Here is a 22,668-nt window from a genome sequence, read left to right as displayed (position 1 = left end):
TCAGGACATTATATCCTTGCTCTAGGATCAGTGAGTTTAGTCCTGAGCCTTTTCATATTTTTCCTCTTGAAGGCAAACACTCTGATGGTAGAACAATCAAGAACAGATCTCCACAGAAAGTGGCATTTTGCAGCATTTGTGAGGTGACTACAAATTGTAAACTAACAACAGCCAGGATAGCTGAAATCTGAGGGAGAATTGTTCTGATTTTAAAGTAAACATGCATAATTGATTTCAGGGCTGAATGAAAGAATGTTTTATAACAGCAAACAGGAGAGTTATCAAAGCAGGTAGGAAAAAAAAAGTATTTGAAAAGAATTAAGTTTAAAAACACCCTCAAAGAAGCACAAAACATCCTCAAAGTCACCACTTCAAATTATTAATATTATTTTTGAAGTCCCTTATTGAGGGCATGCACAGGTCCCTCCCAGATAGATTCAATGCTTATGTGTGTCACATGCAGCACAAATTGATATAGAGGGATGCAATTTCTGCCTGCATAAAATGCATTTAAATTAAGCAAGACAGCATTGAAAAACAGTGCTTTATATGCTACATTTTTTTTTTTTGTTAGCATGCTGTTGCAAAAGTGTTCTCCAAAGTGCTAGAATGATCATTCCAGGAGACGATACCTTAGGACCATAAATTTTTAAAGCTACTTTTGTCATAGAAAGGTAAAGGGCTGAATGAAATAGGCTGAATGACTAAGCAAAGAGACAGAAGATTTCAAACTCTGCATCATCTCCTAGCGAGTTCAGCTCCTAAATTCAAAGTACTGCATAATAACCATGTGGTGCCCTGCACTCATTCTGGTGACAAAAGGTCCTTATGGTAATGAGGCAAACTGTTCCTCTTGCTGGGAGCTTTGCAGAGGCTGCAGAGCACCCAGAGGCAGGAGAATGAACAGTCTGTTTTCAGCAGGGAGGTGCTCACAGAGCACACTGGAATTACCAACATGGGAGAAATTTTGCTCTGTGCATTGAACTTACATTGCTTTGTACATAAGCTGTAGAGAAAGGGAAAAGTTAAATATGCAGGCTGGTCTCTTTGACATTAATGCCCAAATTAAAGTCCTTCTGCATAGGAATGATTCTTGTAAACATGTGGGGGTTTTAATATGAAAATTAGCTTAATGAGGGGAATACTAAACTTTTTTGAAATCTGCTTGCATTTTCTATGCTTCATTCCACATGACAGAAAGTTCTGTGTACACCCAGCAGAAGGCATATTGAAAAGAATTGTTCCCTTAATAATGTTAGACAAGTAAGATAACAGCATTACTGTCGGTGTGAATTCAAATTTCCAGATGAGTTTACATCAGCCATCCCCATGCCATGCATGCATTTGCTGCCAAGAAGTACTTGCATGACAGAGCTTCCTGGCAGAATTATTTGCAGGGTTTTAGTCTTTTAATCTAGGAGAGATGCATGCCACATGTCCTGCCAGTCAGCAAAGAAAAGAAATTGTAATTTAACCAGCAAGTCACATCTAACTAATACAGATCTTATAAAGACCATTTACAATCAAATGGGTATGCTAACAAGGATATGTATATTTTGTGATGAGAAAAGGATATATTTTGCACAGTAAATTATCATTGTCGAAGGCTTCAGTCCAAGATCTTTTGATAATTCAATGCTAATTAATTTGTGACCAAGCTTATTAAACACATTTCCTTTTTTGCTTTGTTGCTAGTTTCAAGAACCAAGGACTTTTTACTTGCCTCCCAAGTCAGGTTTTCTGTTGGCCAAGCCCCCTAGTTCTTCTTTCTTATTTACAAGCTCAGCAAGTAGAATCATCAATAAAAATGCTGCAGACTGATAAGCAGTAAAAAAAGAGGACCCAAACATAAAGGGAAACCTGTCCAAAGCAAACGTGCCTTCTTTTAAGCTTGTAATTTATCAAATATTTCTTATCACAAAAAGCAAGAGAGTGCAAGAAAAGTTCCTCAGTGAATTCCAATGAGCCCAGCAGACTTTCACCACAATGCCAGGAACCAGTCCTTTCAGCACATACAGTTCTTTCAAGTATCATGGATATGTCTTTATAGTTTCAGGTAGCAAGGAATGTCCTTTCCAAAATGTACAGCTCTTTGGCTTTGAAAGAGATATTTTTGAACAGTAAATTCTTGAAAGCAGCATTTTCTAGAATATTTTTATGTGTTTCCTGGACTGAAGAATCTTTACATGTTAACTAAATTTTGGAAATGATTTCAAAGACAACCCTTTCTTCTGCTCTGGTAGATTGCCTGCAGTACTGATTTGTATAAGTGATATAAGTTACAATCTACATTACTGTATATACACTAATATATCTAAACCTCAAAATGCATTAAGGTTTTACCAGAAGCACAGAGAGAGAAAATCTTGCCAGAGGACCTCTCAATTCCTGTTATTACAAAATGGGTAACAAGTGTTAGGAAATGTTGCAAGTAGAGAATAACTAAGGAGATTCCAGAGTTTGTCACAATGAAAGAATTTACTTTACTGCTGCCTAGACATATTAAATAAGACAATTTTTTCCACAGCCAGCAAATTTAGGGACTCCTAGAAATATGAGGTTTGACAAGCTTGGAGCTTGTCATATTTCAGATTCTGCAGAATCTGAAAATAAAGGAATTTGTCACCAAGAGAATAGCCAAGGTAACATTGTTCTGACTTGGAATAGATTAACAATGGAAGGAGCAGGCAGAAGCCCAGAATCCAAAGCGCTCCTTGTTGCACAGCAAAGGTGCAGTGCTGTCAGAAGGGAGGTGAGGTGTTTCTCTGTCCCCAGATTTGCCTAACCATGACATTGAGGGAATGGCCTGGGATGACAGCTTAACCCCCTCTAGGCTTGTTTCATGCTTCATTCTGTTGCTCTTACAGAAAGCCTAAATGATGATACTGTTGCTTTCAAAATGAGCCTTCCTTGCTCAGCACAGACCTGACCACTCTAGACTGCCTTCAGGAGCCTTGTGCCAATTCACTGCAGCCAACAATGCTTTGGACTCTCAGCTTCAGCAGCCTTGTACCCCACCAGCCACAGCACACCACAGCTGCTCATATGCATGGAAGATGGTAACTAGATGTTTCTCAGAACTAAAACCATGCTGTTCCTGACTTTGAAAAGAGATGCATATTTGCCTTAATGACATTACATCGAAATTTATCATCTGATTGCTGATACTCATCTTTGCTTTCCTTCTTTTAAGAGAAAGTTCCCTCATATGGGTGCACCTGCAAAGGGGTCAGGAGTCTTCCCTTCCCCATTAATAGCCTTTTTCTTCCACTTGTTTCTCCATTTTCCTCTGTGTTTTGTTTCAGTTTCTTGATACCTTTATATCTGCTTAAAATCCAAGCACAGACGTTGTAGTTCTGCTCATGGCTGAGCAGCACCTCTTTGCAAGCTTGCACAAAAAAGTTTTAAAGTTTATTTATTTTTAAATAAGGTACAGTACAGACTACTCACCACTCCCTAGCTACTCTAACACTCAGATTAATAATAGAGGTCATGAGCCTCAGGCTCCTTACTAGTTACAAATAAAACTGGCAGGGAGGTAACTGGAAAGGAATGGTGGAACAATGAACAGTATCTGTTATTCCTTGTCCTTAGCATACAGCTACCTATGAACTTCATTCAAAGGCAACTACTGTCAAATAAGTAGAATTCATGAGAGGTAATAAAAGTTGTCATTCTTGAAAGAAGAAACTATGCAAAGGGGAAAAAGGTAGTGTGAAGAAAACAGAAGTAGTGTGCTATCAAAGAAGAAAAATACTCTCAACCTGCACTTTATCAGGGATCTTTTCTTTCCATGGTCCTAGTCTCTTTTACTGATAAGAATTAAAATGCCATTTTAAGTCCTAGAAATACCTTCTATTATGCTAGACTGCCTTCATGTTTGGAGTATTTGCTAACTGGACAAAGAAAATTTCAGAGTACAGCATATACTACTCCAACAGTGAGAGCTACTTGATTATAACAGCAGTCCAACAGAGGGAAAAACCCAAATTATATGAACTATTTAAAATTAGATGGAACAAAACCCTACAAACTTACTGTATGCAGTAGCAGGATGACAGCTTAGAAAAGACTGCTGTAAGATCTGGTATCTGAATAGTAAATATAAATAAGAACATTGTCTTTCTAAAATATCAAGCTGCTTATGATATCTGAGATAAGGTACTGCCACTGGATAACTGATGTCTTAATTTGGTAATGAATCTACAGCTATTAATCAGTGACTGACTTTGAATGAAGAACATATGATTTTTTGTTTAAATCAGAATTTCCTCTTAGGAGTGCTATTTATTGCTGCTGCTGCCAACCATAATCTTTCTTAGATCTACCTGCGCAAAGCTCAAAAGGTTGCAGTTTAACCTGGATACAAACACAAATACAGTGGTCTCAAATAGAATTGAAAAGGCAGACACAAATCATAGAAATGATTCTTCATTTCAGATGAAAAAATGGGACTGTAAGTCAAGAGAAGACTCCTGTCATACAAAAAGGGTTGTCAGTAGGTTCTCAGATGCTCCTACTGTCCAAAGAGGAGACAGATAAAACTAAACTCATATACTGAAAGATAATCCTTATCCAAATGGTCACTAATGAGCTCCATTTAGGAAACCTCTGGGGTCAACCTAAAAAGGGATTTTTTTCTGAATCAGAGTCCTGTGCACAAATATGTGGTGCATGAACACCATTTAATATTCAAGCACAGGCCCTGCTTATCAACAGATAGCTGTAGAATATGCAGCATTTCAAAATGAGTGCTATTGTGCATGTTCAAGATACTTCTTTTCAAAAACTGTGGCGCCGGACTTTTTTGTCAATCTCTTAACATGCTGTATACATCATTATATATCTTTAGCAACAGCAACATTTCAGTAGTAGCAATTTCTCTACTTGTACGAAGAAGACAGAAGCTGAAAAAACAGGACAAACAAGTGAACAGAAGAACTAAAATAAACAAAGCATATGGTTATGAGTCACTGTAAATTCTTTAATCTGTGTTGACAAAGATTATGGTGACTAAATACTATGAGTGCATGAAACTCATGGCAATATATCTGTATAGCAACTTACGATAGATAATCTAAAATATAAACTTCTATAAAAATCAAGCCATTTACTAGATCTTCAGCTTAAGGGTTTGCAGGCTGTCTGTCTCACACAAATAGACTCTGCCTCCCAGGTCCCAAATAGCTGCATACAACATGTATCATGCTCTTTTCTGGGCAGCAACACTGGAAGATTATTGAGACCCTCCAATAAATATGCTACAAAACTGACTTCATGGGCAGCTTTAATTTGCTCTGCTCAGGAAAGAAATTTGGTGTCTAATTTTCACTGTGAAGAGTCACTGAGCATGGCCAGTACAAATGTACTTCCCTGCTATGAGAAAAGGTATTTCTAAAATAGCACTTTCAATTATCATAACAAGGAATGAACTCATGATGCGAATTAGAATTTGATGGTTCCCTGGAGATTTTGACTTTCTTTTGAAAAGTTTCATTTTGTTAACAAGTTAATCTATGTTGTAAGACGTCGTGCAGATCCGCAGGCTTTGTTAGTGTTATAGTAAGTTTGATCTACACCCTGGATTGTGTATTTGGTCAAAACCAATTTTAGTGTCAATTATTGAATTTCATGGGGGATATCTGTAGCCTCTAGAGCAATTAGATCAAGGCTTATCAAAATTAAATATATATAAGGGAAGCAATATTAAAAAGCAATATCCCAAATCTCTCTGCATTAATATTTTGGATACCACTACACATTGTAGGGGTTTTTAGGATTAAACTTACATTTTTGTTTCCCACTTTCAGCTGTCCCAACTGCTGCTATTCCCTATAGTCTATAATTGACAAAAACGTCAAATGTGAACAAAACATCAGTCAGTAATTCTGACAATCAATAGGTTGATCTCCACAGAAGGATGACCTTGTGCCATTAACACCAGCTTGGCCAAGTCATGGCACATCACATGGGAAATGGGACTGGAAAAGGTATCAAGGCCAATCTGTTACCTGGCTGATGGGTTTTTGCTTTTCCACCAGTGACTGATGAAATTGTAGATCCAGAAGAGGAGGCTTCCATTTTTATTGACCCTCTGGCTTGTGGGATCGAGGGATGCCCATCCACAGGGGGATGCTGTGACACTGGGTAGCTCGCTGCAGTTCTCCTCTGACAGACTTGCACACGCTTTTCAGCCCCATGAATAGACAAATTTATACCTGACAGGGATAAGAATTAGTACTGTTAGATACAAGAGATCAATATGGAATAACTAAAATACAAATTGTCAGGGTTTAAAATGGAGCTGCAAGAACATCCTTAAAGAAAAAATAAAAAAGAAAAGCAAGAAGAGAACTCTAAAAGATTAATTTTTTTTGAAAATTAAAAATGTGAACACATTTTCTGCTGTACTGTAGGCATCAGATTCAGCCATAGTAATAGATATTTAAATTAATACATAGTAATGATTTACCAATTTACTGATGTGCAGGAGGAAATATCTTCCATTCCTTTAAAATATCCACACAGCTCACAAAGGGCAATATTAATGAGGCAGCTACCACAAAGTTTATTAAATGACAGTTTTCTGATTGATGGATTAGAATTTGTCAGAAATTATTTCTTTTCTTCTGAACCTTTACCCAATACTAGGAAGTCTCATCATATGGAAAAGATGCTAGAGGTATTAACTAGCTTTTAAGGAAAAAATAAAGGTCTGTTTTGAGGAAAGCAGTAAGGCTACACATGACAGTAGTAAGACCTAAAGCTTGGAAAAAATTCCACTTTCTCCTGTCTTGTGAAACCTTATTGTCAGTACTGGAAATTGTCTTTCACACCAAAAATCTCAAATTTGTCACATAATCATTTTTTTATACTGAAATTGTGAGTAAAGACAAGACTTTATTTTTCCAAAGAAAAAAGCAAAAGGGAAATTTCCTTTGTGGCTAATGGACAGTCTTAGAAGAAAGAAATGCTGTATTACAGAAATTGCTGATTCTGACTTCCTCCTGTTCACATTGATGCAATTGCTCCAACCCTACCTGAATTGTGTTCAGAATACTCTGGTTGAAAACATTCAGACAATCTCTTTTGGGCAAGAAGGCTGAATGATAATTCTACACTACTGTTTTACGCTTTATTTATTGTGATACTTATTGCTTCTGTCAGCAAACTATCTTTGTTTTTAAAGAAACCAAATGAAACACCCTAACCAGATATAAATAAGCAAACTAAAAAGCAGATGGAAAAGCAGACCTAAAGCCTTAAACTGTGGATATTGTAAGCACATTGTAAAGTGCAGTCACTCAAAATCATTGGATATCATTGATTAGATTGCTCAGTTTTGTGAATTGAAATGTCCAAGAATGCATTAATGACTCTACTCTTCTAGCTCCCCTGGAAGTCAATGTATGTGAACCTCCAGGTCATGGAAGAGGTTTAGAATCTCTGAAATATTAATACACTTTGATCCATAATATACTGCCAAGGGGAAGAGAGCTACCACTTCCGCAGGCAATTGCTGAAAACAGTGGGGTGGCACACAGGAGCAAAGGCTGTGCAAACTGTTTTCTTCTGTGATGGCTTTGTGCATTCAGAATCGAAGCTGAGTGCTCAATACTTGTTTTTGCATCCTGACTCCAGAGCTGATCTCCTGCAATGTGAAATGTGAAGGCATGAGGAGTTTCCTGCAGCAGCTGCTCACCTACCTCCTGGTTTTAGGGCTAATGTAACTACCAGCTTCTAAAAACTTGAAATCACATCCCTAGGATACAGAACAAATCCCAGTCACCTTATTCTCGTGAAAGGCAGCATACCCATCCATGTGCACAGAATGACAATGAGCTTGCCTGGACAACAGGTTTCTTTGACCATGCCAGCTGTAACAGGCTTCAAAGGGTGAGAAGCTAAGACCCAGCTGTCAAATGAGCTCTTTACTAATTTTGCAGTCACTGGAACATTGTGATGTTCAAAATATTGAGCAATTATCCCTAAGGTGTTACAAAATTAACTGCAACCATTTTCTTTACGCATCACCACAGGTTGTTGGATAATTTAAAACCATCATCCCTCTGAAGCTTATGGTGGAGTCAACCAACATTCAGCACTAAACTTGAGCCTGTCATCAACACACACTTTCTGCTGGATCTCAGTAAGGCTGTGCTTTCATTTGGTCATGAAAATAGAGATCTATTTTAGGAACTGGTTCCAAACATAAACTGACTGCTACATTACTCGGTGGTTCAAGTTAAGTTGCTTCTTCACATTCTGAAAATGTCTATAAACTCTTGTGCAGCTGTGACTGAGCTTCCTAAACTATTTCTGCAGCACGCTCTTTTTCAGACATCAAAATAAAGGATACTGCTGCCAGATTGCTGTTCCTAAGAACTGCAAAATTTGCAGATTGATCATATCCAAAATTAGGTTCCATCAACAACTTGCTGCTGGTTATATGCAACCTTTTTCTTCTTCCACTAAAGAAAGATGATAAATCATACCTCCAAACTACATGAGGAAGACTATTCCAGCATCACCGAAAACTTTACATTTTTCTTTAGACATATTTAAAATTTAAAAGTGCCCTAAACCAACCCACACAACGAGTGTCACAAATGTATACAGTATATTTGGAAGTTTTTCACTCCAATCCCATTGATATTGCAGTTATTTTTCCATGGAATATATCCTTTTATGAGGAGAATTAATTTCCATTATTTTCCAAGAATGAGCAACAGGACAAAGATGCAAGTGTCCTTATTTAATTATAATTTCAAGTTTTTCCAGAGAAAGATCAGGTCTTTTTTTTCCTATGTGCATTTCTTTTGTTAAACTACAAGTCTAAAGAAATGTAAGACAGCAATACTGCCACAAGCTGCAGCATTACCTTGTTTTCATGTGGGCGAAAGTTCTTCTAAAAGAGATATTGGCAGTCAAAAATACATCCCCAGATAAAACACAGAAAAGCACAGACAGGGAGCGGGAATCAGAAGTAGAAAAGAGATTGGGAACAATGCATGTAGCTCATGGCAGAGGAAAACCTGGTGAACTATTGGCACTAAGCAGACTCTAGAGAAAACTCTACCTATTCTTCCTGCAAAAACCCACGCGACTGCTGAGTCCCAGTGTTTGTGGATCAGAGATGTAAGAAAACAGCAGAGAGGTCTCTGTAGAGTACATGTTAAAGTTGACATCAATTACTTTGTTGCAGCGTGGCAATACTCACACAAGACATCCAGAAAGAAGTTCTCCAGCAGCACACTGCAGTCTGGGTCTTCAGCTAATTGTATTGGTGGAGTTTTTCTCCTGCCTTTAGGCTTGGCCATATAGCTGCTGACACCAAATCCCCTTACCATTGCACGCCTGGCTGTATGGCCTTTGGTTGTACCTGTCCCTGCAGCATGGTGATTTTTAAGTGAGCTTGGCATTCATGCTCAGTAGCTGGCTGCAATCACACTGGTATGCTCTGACAGATGTTAAAAAGATCAGGGGTTTTTCATGCCTTGCCCTCTGGCTCACAAACACCACTTTGAGCCAGGGCTTCAGTGCAAATGCAAGTGAAAGGCTTAAATACTGTCCAGCATCCACAGCTGACTTTTCATTTTGGAGGACTGGCTTCTGGGCAGGGCTCAGCCACCTGCACCTGGCTGGCTGCATTAAGAGTGGGAAGTAGTCTAGTGTTTTGAAGCTGGATGGATTTAAGCCTCTATATATTATACACAGCACTCAGCTCTTTTCCTTTCCTGCAAGTATCAAAAATCTTTCTCGGTATTTTCAAACATTCACGTGCCTTTCTCTTCCTTTCCTGTATTTTTATCCTTTTTTTTTTCCTCATACAAGCTTTTTGTCTCCTTGAGGAGCTGCTCTTCTTACTGCCCTTTCGTTCTCCCATGACTCTGAGCTTGCAGGTTCATATAAAACACACACCTTCACTACCTTCCTGCCATTACATCTCAGATGTGCAGTTTGCCAGCAGAGAAGAGCAGCTTCTATCCTGCCTCTAGATAAATTTTATTGCTCCAAGATAAGTCTTTTTATTATAGAATTTTTTAAACCATCAATCCTTCCACATTGAGCATATTTTGTCTCTTATAAAGTGGTAATATGTTTATGCCTCTTAGGGATTTATAATGCTCCAGATAAAACCTGCATATGAGAACGTTAAAAGGGAGTAATGAAGTACTTCCAAGTCATGAAGCAATAAAATCAAACATAAAAAAGAAAAAGGAGGGAGAAATTATTAACATTCCAAACACTACCGTGTGCTTGAATGCAAAGTTTTGTGTGACTATTTGTTTTGTTGGCTCATCAGATGCTACAAACATGAACAGCAATTGCAGCAACATCCTGCACTACACAGAAATCACTCTGCCTATGCATCTGATGGACATTTTCTTTGGCTGTGCACCATGCACCTCTGCTATGGGACTGAGCACAGTGCCACAGCTCTGGTGCTGATGGAGAAGACTCTTGCACCTGAATTTGGGTCAGAAAGGCCATGTGTCCAAATTATACTGTGCAGGGACTGAGACATCTCTCCACCTGGGAAGGCATCCCCACAGTGACTGTCAGGTTTGTGTCAGCCCCAGTTTTCTTCCATCTTGTACCACTTTGGGTCACAGGCATTTATTTATAGGTTCCTTTCTGAAGTGTTTCTCTCTAGACAAAGATTATATGAACATGAATAGGCAATAATAAGACAGTGCAGAGTTACAAAGTTGTACAAACAATCCATTAGCTAACAGTGCTTGATTAGCCTCAAGTGTCCTGACCTGCTTTGTAGATCTTTCCTGGGATAACAAAGTAGTTCTGGCAGGTGCAGGAAGTCCTTTTAGTTTTGTATCATTAGTGTCAGTGCTCCTGTTGGAGACCAATTACTCCATCTATTTATCTTTTCTGTGTGTGTCTTTTATTTTGTTTCAACCTTATGTGGAGGGCCTTAGGAGCAGATTGAGGCAGGCTCTTTTTTCAAGGCCCTTTTCACAGCAGACCAAGTACAGGAGAGCACAAAAAGTGAGGAAGAAAATCTCAGCTACTCTATCACACATGGTCACAAAAAGTAAAGCAGCTCTAAAAGTCTGCGGTCATCAAGGCAGAGATAAGCAAGATTATAGGGAAGCACTTTGTAAGCACGAGCAGAGGGCAGAAAATGAGGCTTTAAGGAGTATATAAATGGGAAAATGAGATATTTAGTTGCTTTCAACTTTTACGCACAGGGAAGGAGAAAGTGAGCTAATTTGTCCACCCTAATAAACTAAGTACTCTTTCCTTTCCTTGTGCAAATTGCCACATTGCCCATTAAAGTCAATGATGCTCTGCAGACAGCTTCAGCTTTTTTGCATTTTTAAGATAGCTTTGATAAAGGGGATCTCAGAAAGGGAAGCGATGTAAAAGGTTTCTCATGCAAACCCAGTTCAATCTGAGATTCAGCAGAGAAACAGCTGTACTTGATGCCATGATGGACTCTTTTGCTTGCTCTGAATTCCAGATGGAAATGAAGGAACATACAAGAAAAATTCTCCTGCTGTCCTCTGTACACGTGCCTGAAAGCATAATCTAAATGCAGTTCCCTTTTTTTTCTCACCCTATGTATTACTTAGGTAACAAATACATCCAGAAATCATCTTTAACTTGATGAAAAATGTTACAACATCATGAGGATTCCCATATTAGATTAAAACAGTTCTTACAAGTTTAAATATAATCTCTTTAATGCAGCATCAAGTATGTTGCCACTGATAACATGTGATTATGAAATCATATCTAAGATCAGGTTATGTTTCAAGCATAGCTTTGGAAATGTTGAAATACTTGTGACTACATCAGATGTAAAAAACCCCTAACAACTGCAAGCCCTCAGGTAAGCAAACAGAGAAGCTACTACCTACAGAATTTCCCAGGAACTTCACTGGCTGGAGAGAAGGACTAGTACTTTGTGTCTTGACAGGCTATGTGTTCAGTTTTCTGAGATTTTGTATGATTGCTCCTCCCAGCCTGCTTCCTCCTAAATACTGAAGACATTACAGGATTTCCAAAATCTGTAGCAGTTTCAGGTGATGTTGCCTAAATATTACTTTTTCTCTTAGTTTTTATCAATTTTTTTTCCAATTGGCTTCTGAATTTACATCCATTTTTAGCACATATAATTTTCCCTGGAAACAAACCACAGAGCTTAGAGATACAGTTGGTGGAGGAATAACTATTTTTTTTTTTGGTCTGAAACATGTTATTCATGGAAGCATTGTTTTGAAGGAGATCATGAATGACCTCTTCCCTTTCCCTCTCCATGATAATACAGAGCTCTGTCATATCCCCTGCTCTATTGTCATATTCCTGAGCTTAGGAGACCCAGTTTAAACTGTTGCTCCTTTCTAATAAACTGTTGTATAACTCCAATCATCCCTGGTCACTCTTCTGTTCCTTGCCTTTTTCAAAGGATGAAGACTTGAAATGCACCTTAAGAAAGGTTCAAGAAGCAACATCAGAAATGCCCTTGATATTCAGGATGTGCCTTCACTGAGGATTTACACAGTGACACAATGAAGTTTCTCATTTTATTCTTTCTTTTGTAATTTCACTCGCCCAAAGATACTTGTAGATGGATTCTGCCTCCCTGTCATATTTGCCAGCTCTTTGGGCAATTTTTCAGTGACTCAGGATTCTTTCTTCTAACCATTTGCTTGAGGTTCTTATGTCATTCTTCCATACAAAAGTGGCTACATTACCTGTGGTAAAACTACATCCAGAGCCAGTGTTCATTTAAGTCTGTTGAAATCCTAATGAATAAAAAGATCATGCCCACCTTAAACCTGCCATCAAAGGGTTGTTTTCATAGCCCTGAATGTGATTTATTGAATTACAACAAGCTAACATTCAACAGTCATTATTTAGCATAACTGAAAAACTCCCAAAGTGCTCAAGGAGAGGCAAGATTACAACCTGAAGTCATGAAAATGTCTTGGAGAGAGTCATAATAGTCCTACTTTAATGGTCTACATGGCACTCTGAGAACCACTTGTCTTCCTTTAGTGTGAAAAGTTTACACTATTCACTAGACAGGGAATATAAAGCTCTTTAGAGCTGCTGTTGAGCTAATGGTGATTGTTGCAGCTGTGTTGCAGGGCCATGGTGCTGAACACAGGGTGATGCCTATGCAAGTTGTATGAACCCAGGTGAATAAATGAAACTTTTTTCCACCCCCAAGGTGCCTAATTTGATTAATTTTTAAGGCTTGTACTTTTATTTCTGTCTGACAATTCATTCTTTAGTTCCTCTGTATAAAACACAAACACACTGTAGAGTACATATATGTTATACTTACCAGGCTACTGGAATAAATGCCTAACAATTGTGTGCAAAGTGTGCCTCACTTAAGTTCACCCAGCAACCTGAAAACAGTGTCATTTGTCACCATCCCAGCTGCCTCAACTCTTCTGGAGACTGCCTGCATTTTTATTGTTACAGGTTTTACTGCTCTCTTTCTCTTTGTTTAGTATCTATTTTTATTTACTTTATTGTTCCTTTTGGACTTCCACAAGTGTTAGAATCACATTCATGCTGAAGAGTAATTAAAAAAAAAAAAAGCATTCATAAAAGTTCCTTTGCTTGGCCCAGTATGAAAATCACAGTGAGGAAAAACACCTGGCCTTGAACCACAACAGAAATCAAAAACTGAGGCTGATAAAACATTTTCAGTAAAGTGCTTTTCTATCAAAAAATTGCCATTTGTTTTCATGAAAAGAAAACCCCGAAGTCAAGAATTGTCAAAATGTCAAAAGTTTTGTTCAGAAAATTATTCTGAACTTATCTGGACTGGAACATATTGCCTTTATTTTTTTAAAGAACTTGATGCATTGTAAAAGGTAATCTAACAAATTGAGTAGAATACAAATTACAATAGAATATCAGTAGAATATCAGTTACCTCTGAGCAAGCCAAAAAACCATTATCATTTCAATTACTGAAACACCATCTGTATTGCCAATCATCAATAAATTTTACTTTAATATATAAATAGTAAGAAATAATTAAAACCATAAACATCCAAACCAGAAAGCAAAACAAATCAAAATAATATAACAAAACACAACAAATGCAAGAAGTCCAACTAAGATGAAACACTTTAGCTGTCCAGAAGCAAATTCTAATAGAAATATTTTAAGCATTATGCAGAAATGTGTTCAAAATTAATTCAAAGGGGGACATGGTAAGAAAGAATATTAGAATTTCTATGGATTGGATATTTCAGATTTTGATTCGCTGTTTCTATAATCAAGGGGGAATACACTTGCATTAGAATGAATGTAGGATCATACAAAAAACGATAGATTCATATTTCAGTTTCTGTCACAACAAATAACATCACATCAACACTTCTTTCTTTGAGGCAGTTTTTCCTAAAAAAATAATTGAAGATTGAATCTGTCTCCTTAAGTCCCTCTTGTAGATTTGGAAACTCTAAGAGGCAGTTAATCTTGTCTTATTAATTTTTTTAATATATGCACAGCACTTACTAGCTGAAAATAGACTCAACACTGAGATGATTTAAAACTTACTTTCACCTATGGAAAGCACTGCATTTAAGACAATTTTCTTTCTCAGCAAGCAGCTATTATTCTGATCTTCAAAATCAAGAGCATTCTCATTAAATCTGTTTGTGCTGATTTTGAGCTTTTTACCCATAGAATAAAAGCTAAATGCACACACAGCAGTAATACATGGTACAGACATTGGAGCAAACCACAGTGCTCTGTGAAACAAAGCACTAAGTCAAGTCCCAGATGCTTTTTACTGGCTGAGGAATGAAAAGCAGCACTAACCATTCAAATGTATTCTAAGTGTAGGTAGATTTAAAAGGAGAGAATTCTCTTTTTTTTTCTCTCCATTTTAATTTGCTGCCTGAATGTCAACTGCTACATTGCAAATATCACAAGTCTCATTTTATCTGATTTAATCGGATATTCTCCATAACGCAGAGCAGTGCAATCAATCTGAGACATCATCTGTGAAACAGGATAAACACCTCAGGAGACTTCACAGATGGGAAAAGAAGGTATCTCAGGATACGTCTGAATGTGTCTGCTCCATGGCAGAGATAGTAATGATTTTCAGCACAGCAACTAGGCTTAATTTAACTTTCTCTTTTTGCATCCCATGCCAGGGATGCCCTGTCACCAGTGCCCTCTTGCTGTTCCAGTGTCAGGCCCTGGTCACGCTGTCTGGGGCAGTCTCAAGCAGCAGATCAAGTGCACTTCCCTGCCTCCACCCAGCCTGTGCTATAGCCTTGGATATGGGGCTTTTTTAGACACCAGGCATGGTGTCTAAATCCTCCACGCTCACAGTTAGTCTCATCAACCATCAACTGACTTTTACTTTCGATGATTTATTATCACTGAAATCACGAATGTCTTCAGGGGCAGGCCTTAAGACAACAAAATTTATTTCTATTTCTCCCTCAGCTAAATAAAAAAAATATCTTACAGATAATGTTGCAGCAAAGTATAAACTTTACTAAAATGTTTTTAAAGCAAACATGCATCTGAACACATATGTATCTGAGTAAATTGGTCAAGTGCTCAAGTCAAACCCGACAATGTCAAACTGGTCAACTGGTCATGTGTTGGGTCAAGTCCAACACATGAGAGGGTTTTTGGCCTCTGAAACAGCTGTCCATTGTGGGCATGTCCCAGGCTTTAGCATCTCACGTGTGCAGGATTTGATGCTGGATCCCCACTGGGAGGAGGCACAAAAGTCCCCCATGCCTCCTGGAGAAGGCTCTGATGTGGGCTGGAAGGATGTGCTGTGGTAGGTTCCATCAGAGCCTGGATGGGCATTGCTCTGTGAGGAAGGGGCACCGGCCTCCACAGCCCTGCTTGCTGCAGCACCTGTGTCTGGATCAGGCTCCTCCATGGCAGACACATTAACAAGGGCCAGTTTTACCAGAAATGTTGAGGCATGTGTACTACTTGTCTTTCTTTTGTGCATCATTAGTTTTCAGCACACTCCCTCTTGGCAAGTAATGATTTTGGTTGTAATAAAGCCTATGGTGCCAAGCTTTCTAAATGGCCATAAAGTGAAGATGACCCCCAGAAGAGGTGGCAGATGTACGTGCAGCAGATGCCAATGAACATCTGTGTTCATCAGCTACCTCATCTTTCTGGGAACACTTCAGACCATTAACAGTAACAAAATACCATTTGAAAGACTACCTAAACCTGCCATGTTCACACATGTGTTCCTCACAGGCATCCATGACTGTTCTCAGCTTATGCTCATCTTGATAGAACAAAGCACCGGTCTTGCTTATTCTTCTGAGCTAGACTATACTTCTGAGGGCCAACAGTAGCTACATAATGATTGCCTGAATTTGGCAGATTCCACAGACATGGAAAAAAGCTCTCTATTCATAAATACCATTTCAATTCCTTGAGCTCTTTATAGCAGAATGCGAAGAAATGGTAGAATACTACAAAAATGCAGTAACTGCATTGTAGGGTGTAAGGTATCTAACAGATTTGGTTTTATAAAAGACAGTCAATGTTATAACTCCTTTACTGAATAAGAGCCTTGTGCTAGGGCAAGGCCTACTGTTTTTTCATAAATGATTTTCTGATATGTTAGCAATTCAGAAAAACATGCAAAGCATGCAAGATAAACTTTCAGGTATGTTTATGCACTACATAAAACACTGGATATTAATTTGATGTTATTGTTTTTTAAGAGGAGGCACAGAAGAGACACAAATTTTCTCAATCCACCTTAACTAGCTTGATTATAGAATGAACCTATAATGAAAGAAACGAGTGCCTAAATTTAGCTCCTGTGACTGATACTTTCTCAGAGAAAGGGTATTCATGAATATTCTTTCATAAAACTTTTCCTTTCTTCACTCTTAACCCTGACACTCAATGTCATTCATTTCAAAAAACACCAAGTGAAAGTAAAAAAGATAATTTAAAAAAATCTCACTGCATACGTAAAAATATTACAAACACCTCTAAGTTACACTTGCAAGTATGGCAATTGTACTGAAAATTTTATTTTTAAGAACATTCCAGTCTGGCAATGATGCCGACCGAATTTGTTCTGAATGTCACAATGGTTTCGAGGGTTTAAGCCAACAGAATGTTCAGGCAGAGAGTCAGTTTCTCTCCACAAGTACCATTCTGTCCATAGCTGATTACCTTCACCAAAAGATGTGTAGAACACAATCTTTTTGAACAAATTCTAAACTGAAATTTCATCACCAAAACTGCCCATAAAATCCTGAAGCGGTTCTGAGAAGATCTTAGCATGTTGTAACTGGGTCTGTCTTTGAGCAATACACAGTATCTGAACAACTAAAAGTGGTCGTGCATTCTGCTCCTATGGTGATACAACATCCACAAAAAGAAAACTCAAATACACAGGCAGCAGCCTATTGAGAAACCAAGAGAATAGTCTGCTAGTAGGGCAATTAAATTTAGAGAAACTGATGAGCAGCTACGCAGTAGGAAAAAAAAAACCCAAACAAATATAACATCAAGCCTTCTACATGCAAAATGCATTTTTGTTAAAAAAACCCAAAACACCCAAGTGTCAACAACATAAAAAACCCCAAAACAATCTACCTGCCTCGTTCCTTCCCAGAGGAGATGCCTGGTTAGACATATCTCCATAAAGCTGTTTTATATACTCCCAGAAAGAAAGAGCCAAGAGTACCTCTTCACATTGTGTCTGATCTACAGAATCAAAATGGCACTGAAAACCATGGGTCCCACTGGACTCCTCTCTTCCTTCTAATCCTTTATGAACATAATTCTAAATCCTGAAAAGTCTGGGTTTAGAAACCAATGTTCTTGTTAAATTTCTATGAAGAGTTAACCACCAACCAGAAATATTTTTCTTCATTTACAAAGCAGTATGAGCCAGCTAACAAGAGGTTTTTGATGAATCACAGCAATCATAATTACAATTACATGAACAGAAATCTGGGAATAAATTTCCATATATGATTTTAATGCTTCAATCAATAAAGCATACTGTCTGTCTAGAAGTCAAATATGTAGATGAGTTAGAATTGAACTAGATGAAAGTGTGAGAAAATGAATATTAGATAGGAATAGCATTTTCTCTAATTCTGGATAATGTTCATTATGTTTTCCAACACCTTATGTGGCACCTTTCCATGTTGAACACTGGGCATTGTCTTCATTGAATGACTTCTGACAGTAAGACCTTTAGTGATCAAGCCATGGCAAGGAACTGATTGTGACACATTCTCTTTTTCAAAAACTGCTGGATTTTGGCTTTGTTTCTGCTTTTGCAACTCCTAAAACTTAATCCATTGAAAATGCATTTTTCCATGATGGGACTTTTTAAAAAAGTGAATCTAAGGCAGTCAAGATAAAAATAGCTTCATCATTGACAATACTGAGCCTTTCTTTACTTTTCTTTCAAGTTTTCCAGTTAACAATCCATTTTATAGATAAATATATCAGAACCAAAGCATGAGGCCAAATACAAAGAGGATGCATAAACATTCGTAAGTCCTAAAAATTACTGTCCAAATATCCTTGAGATATCTGGTGCTCTTATCAGTTCCACAATTGTGTTTTCCTTCTTGGAATTTAATGGTATATGTCAAAATGTTTTCAATATTAGCTTCAATCAGAAGAAAATATCTCAAAGCCAGTCTCTGAATATCTACAATTTAGAATTCAATTATAATTTTCACTATCTCTAAAATCACAATCAATGAATACAAAGACCACATAGGCTTTGAATTCATGCAAAATGATAAATCCGTCTCTGCTTTCTTTCTCATTTTCACAAGTGCAAGATACTATAGATGTATGAAATGTATGAAAATTCTATTTTTTTCCTCCCTTACTGTGCTAGGGCATAGCTCATTTCATCTCATCTCCTTTATTCTAAAACAGTAATTGTTATTTATGATGCACAAAGTCTACAGTTCATCCTTTCAATAGAAATGAACATGTATTGTCTGTAAATGCAGGACAACATTATTTTCTCAGTAAAAAAGGATTATGCACTAGGTTTTACTACGTGCTGACGGATATTATGGGTAAGACTGTGACCCAGCTCTAATCCTATCCATCAGAAGGGCCAGGAAGGAGAACATCTGCCAACCTGCATACAGCCAAGCCATCAGCCAATTTTTCACAAACTTGGCCACAGTAATTCACAACAGTCCCTTCTTTTTATTAAAGATTCTTGTTCAGCTTGCAGTCACTTGGCATGACCCACTATCAGCTTTCTTGCAGACACCATCCCATGCCTCAATGGTATTTTGCAAATGTACAGCTTACTGAATTGCTTGCTGACCTAACACCTTGTCAAGCTTCAGCTGACTTTGGAATTTAATATAAAGTTCTTCACAGGACCCTGTACATATAAGAAAGAACAGCCCTTCAGATCACACTAACCCTATTCTCCACTACAAAAGCACAAAAGACAATCTTCTACTTAACCACATTTCACATGAAATAAAAATACCACTGCATGATGGCAGAATATCTCAAAAGAACATGCATTTCAGGTAAGTGTTAATAACTTTATTGCTAAGTTTTCTCTGAAAGTTAAACTTTTCTGAAGATATTACATAACATGAGTAATGCAGTAATTGAGCTTATTTTTAACTGCGCTTATTTTTAATTGAGCTACTCAGGTATTGAACTTAAGGCTGTCACCTTTAAATGACTTGATATATTAATGTAATAAATTTTAAAAGTCTTTCTAAAACTCATCTGCTTAGATGTGCTTTGTAATCTGCTTCTTCCAGATACGTAGTGCATGGAGAAGTTCTGGAGTGTTTACAGCACCAGCTAGCCCTAATCCCAGCAGAACCAGCTTGCTTTTTTCAGGCAGGGAGCAAGACCAGTGAAATACAACTGTGGCCATATAGCTAAATAAATAAACCTGTGTGGTGAGTTCATGGATGAAGCCCACCCCAGACTCTGGCTGTGTGGCTCAGACAGGCTCCCGTGGGCAGCTCAAGACCTCACAATTATGGATTGCATAAAAGGCGAAAAGAAAGTCACCTTCTGACCTGTCCTCCTGCTTCCTACATGCAGTGTGGGAACACTCCCACACTCCCTGGTACACTTTTGGATCATTATAGTCAACCTTGGTAGAACCAACTGGATGGTGGTTGTTTTTTTTTTTTTTTTAGTTTTCCTTGATATTTCTGCAATTTGATAAAAAGTGGCTTTCTCTTGCCAGTCCGTCGGCCTCCTACCTGAAAATCTGAAATCTGCCCAGAGACTCAATTTCTCTGGATGTAAGCTCCTTCTCCCAGTCTAAGAACTACTTTGGACATAGAAAGCTTAATTCTAAAATGCTCTTATTTTGATTATTTCAGAACGACACACCAGAGCTACCATTTCAGGGAAAATGTCAAAATTCCACCTAATGTACAATATCAGTACAATTTCCCCACTGGGGAAATTCCAGTGGGAAAAGAAATTACATATTCCTTGGATCTAACACATACCAAAAATAGGATATAAGATAATCAAGCTGAGGACTGAGAGAAATAAGATATGACTGTTAAAGTTACATTTCACTGAACTCTAATGTGTGAAGGATTTTCTTCTTTTAATGCACAAACAACTGGTTTTCTCCTTCTCTGTTCTGTTACCTCACTTTGCTTTCCAATTTTAAAAATATTTCTCACTAAGACTCTGAATATGCATGAAAAGGCAGTCCAGAAGTAGAAGAAAGAAAAATAATATTTTAAGTGTGAGAGAAATGTTGGCAAATTGTTAACTAAATATCTACTTAGATGAAATCTAGTGATATCACAAGTATTACCACCAGGCTCTATCTAGTTCTCCAAGTCTATTTTAAGCCAGCATTATGATGAGATTAGTTAGCATGCAGCATCCTTATAAAAAATAAAATTAAAACCACCAGGGTCATTTAACTTCCTTTTGCATATAAAAGTCCCTCTAACTGATTCTTGTAAAACCTTATATTCTATGGTAACATTGCTAGAAGCTGTAAAAACTCACCTTTCTCTTAGCTGAGGATGCTTCTTAAAGGCAACTTCCTATGTTTGGAAACTCACTGTAACGGTTGCCATGGTGATTAATTTTAAAAGTGAAATTCTCCCTTTTTAAAGTTTTTTCTTTAAAGAAGAAATGTGCTAGGGCTCAGCTCTCAGCAAGATAAATGGGAATGAAAATTCCACCTTAATCCTGAAGATTAAAGGACATAACCTCTGAGTAACTACAACTTCAGAAGAAGAGATGTTTTCAGAAAAATTTTGGAAATATCTATTTTTACCTAAAAATGAAAGAAAAAGTACATCCATAGGCAAAAGAATTGAAGGGAAAAAGCAACATCTTCTAGTGGTCAGATGTAGCCAGCAGTCTAGGTTATACTACTGATAGGATGGAGGAAAGGCAAGGAAAGAATGGTTGGGGTAGCTGAAACTCTATAGAAAAACTGGCAGTCAGCTAGGGATAGTGACATTGTGTGGCAAGAGAAAGAAGTGAAATGCATCCCGAAAGAGAAGGCTAGAAACCAAAGGTCACTGCTGAAAAGCTCTTTACCTAAGGCATTGTCCATTTTATTTCCATGGCTCAAGATGTAATTTCACATGGGTGTTTCCATCTATCAACATCTCCTCTCCCCAGTGATGTGCAAAGCTACATTAAACCTTGGCTGTCTACCCAGCTGTGTTAGCTGTCAGGGAACAGACAACTGCACAGCTCTGTTCCTGCACTGGGAGATGGAAAAGCACCATTTCTTCTCTAAAACACATACAATTTTCAACATTACGTCATCCAGCTTGCCCCTGCATAAGCTGTCACTGCAGAAATCACCGGCAAATTAAACTGGGAAATGTTGTGCCAGTTCAATACCCAGGCAATTTATGGCTTCTTTATTCACATAAAGATCACAGTACTGTGAGACAGCTGCATTATTCATTATGTGTTTAATATTTTATCTCTCCAGGCAAAAGTATCTGTACATGCACAATTAAAATGTCTGACGTAGACAGAGTCAATTTTAATACAAAGAATCAAATTTGTTTCAGAGACCTGCTTGACCTTAAAGCTCTATGGTTTAAATCAACAGAAGGAAAACCAGGCTGAGACTTATGTGGTGCAGTGCCTGGGCATTACTCATTTTACCTTGAATGACTATCCAAGAAAGCCTCTTTACTTGAGCTTATCACATCAGTGATAAGACCACTTGGTAAATGTAAGATAGTCTAAGTTATATAGAATTATTTTTCACTCAACGCATGTGGTCATGATGGTAACAAAAGAAAACACCTTTTTAAAAATGGCAGAACATGCAAATAATTACTATTACTTCTTTGCCATTATTATAAAGTTTAGTAAATCCATGTGCTTTGTAATTATCTATTAGGACTTCTAGGGAAAAAAAATCCCTGATGCATGGCATCAGAGTTACAGGTATGAACACAATGCAAATAGAGTAGGAAACAGTCACCATCTCATTCCCCAGACTCCAGAGCAGCAATGCTACTCCTAAATTAGTGCTCCCCACACCTTTTTGCCTTCTCTTGCAGGGACAGATCACACCTATTGGCAGCTGCATGCTCCCTAAAGAAAATCTGGCTTGTTTTTACTGTTCCAGAGATCTGTGGTTTTCAGGACACGGATTTTCAGCAATGAAAAATCAATTTTCTGATCAAAG

The 22,668-nt window shown here is 37.8% G+C and overlaps 1 protein-coding gene across 8 annotated transcripts in view; it reads right to left on the bottom strand.

Annotated features, from left to right (window-relative positions):
• Nucleotides 1-22,668, bottom strand: part of ANO4 (anoctamin 4) — a 179,222-nt gene that overhangs the window by 116,242 nt on the left and 40,312 nt on the right. For all 8 annotated transcript variants that reach the window (XR_010438667.1, XM_064702155.1, XM_064702154.1 and 5 more), the window contains one exon: nt 6,012-6,218. Coding sequence is in view for 7 of the 8 variants with exons in the window: in XM_064702155.1 (XP_064558225.1) it covers nt 6,012-6,081 (70 nt within the window). In the remaining variant the exon portion in view is untranslated. The remainder of the gene's footprint in view (nt 1-6,011; nt 6,219-22,668) is intronic.

This window comes from Zonotrichia leucophrys, chromosome 1A, assembly GCF_028769735.1.
Source record: "Zonotrichia leucophrys gambelii isolate GWCS_2022_RI chromosome 1A, RI_Zleu_2.0, whole genome shotgun sequence".
Taxonomy (NCBI): Eukaryota; Metazoa; Chordata; class Aves; order Passeriformes; family Passerellidae; genus Zonotrichia; species Zonotrichia leucophrys.
The sequence above is the reverse complement of the archived record's forward strand: the minus strand, read 5'-3'. Positions and strand labels throughout refer to the sequence as shown.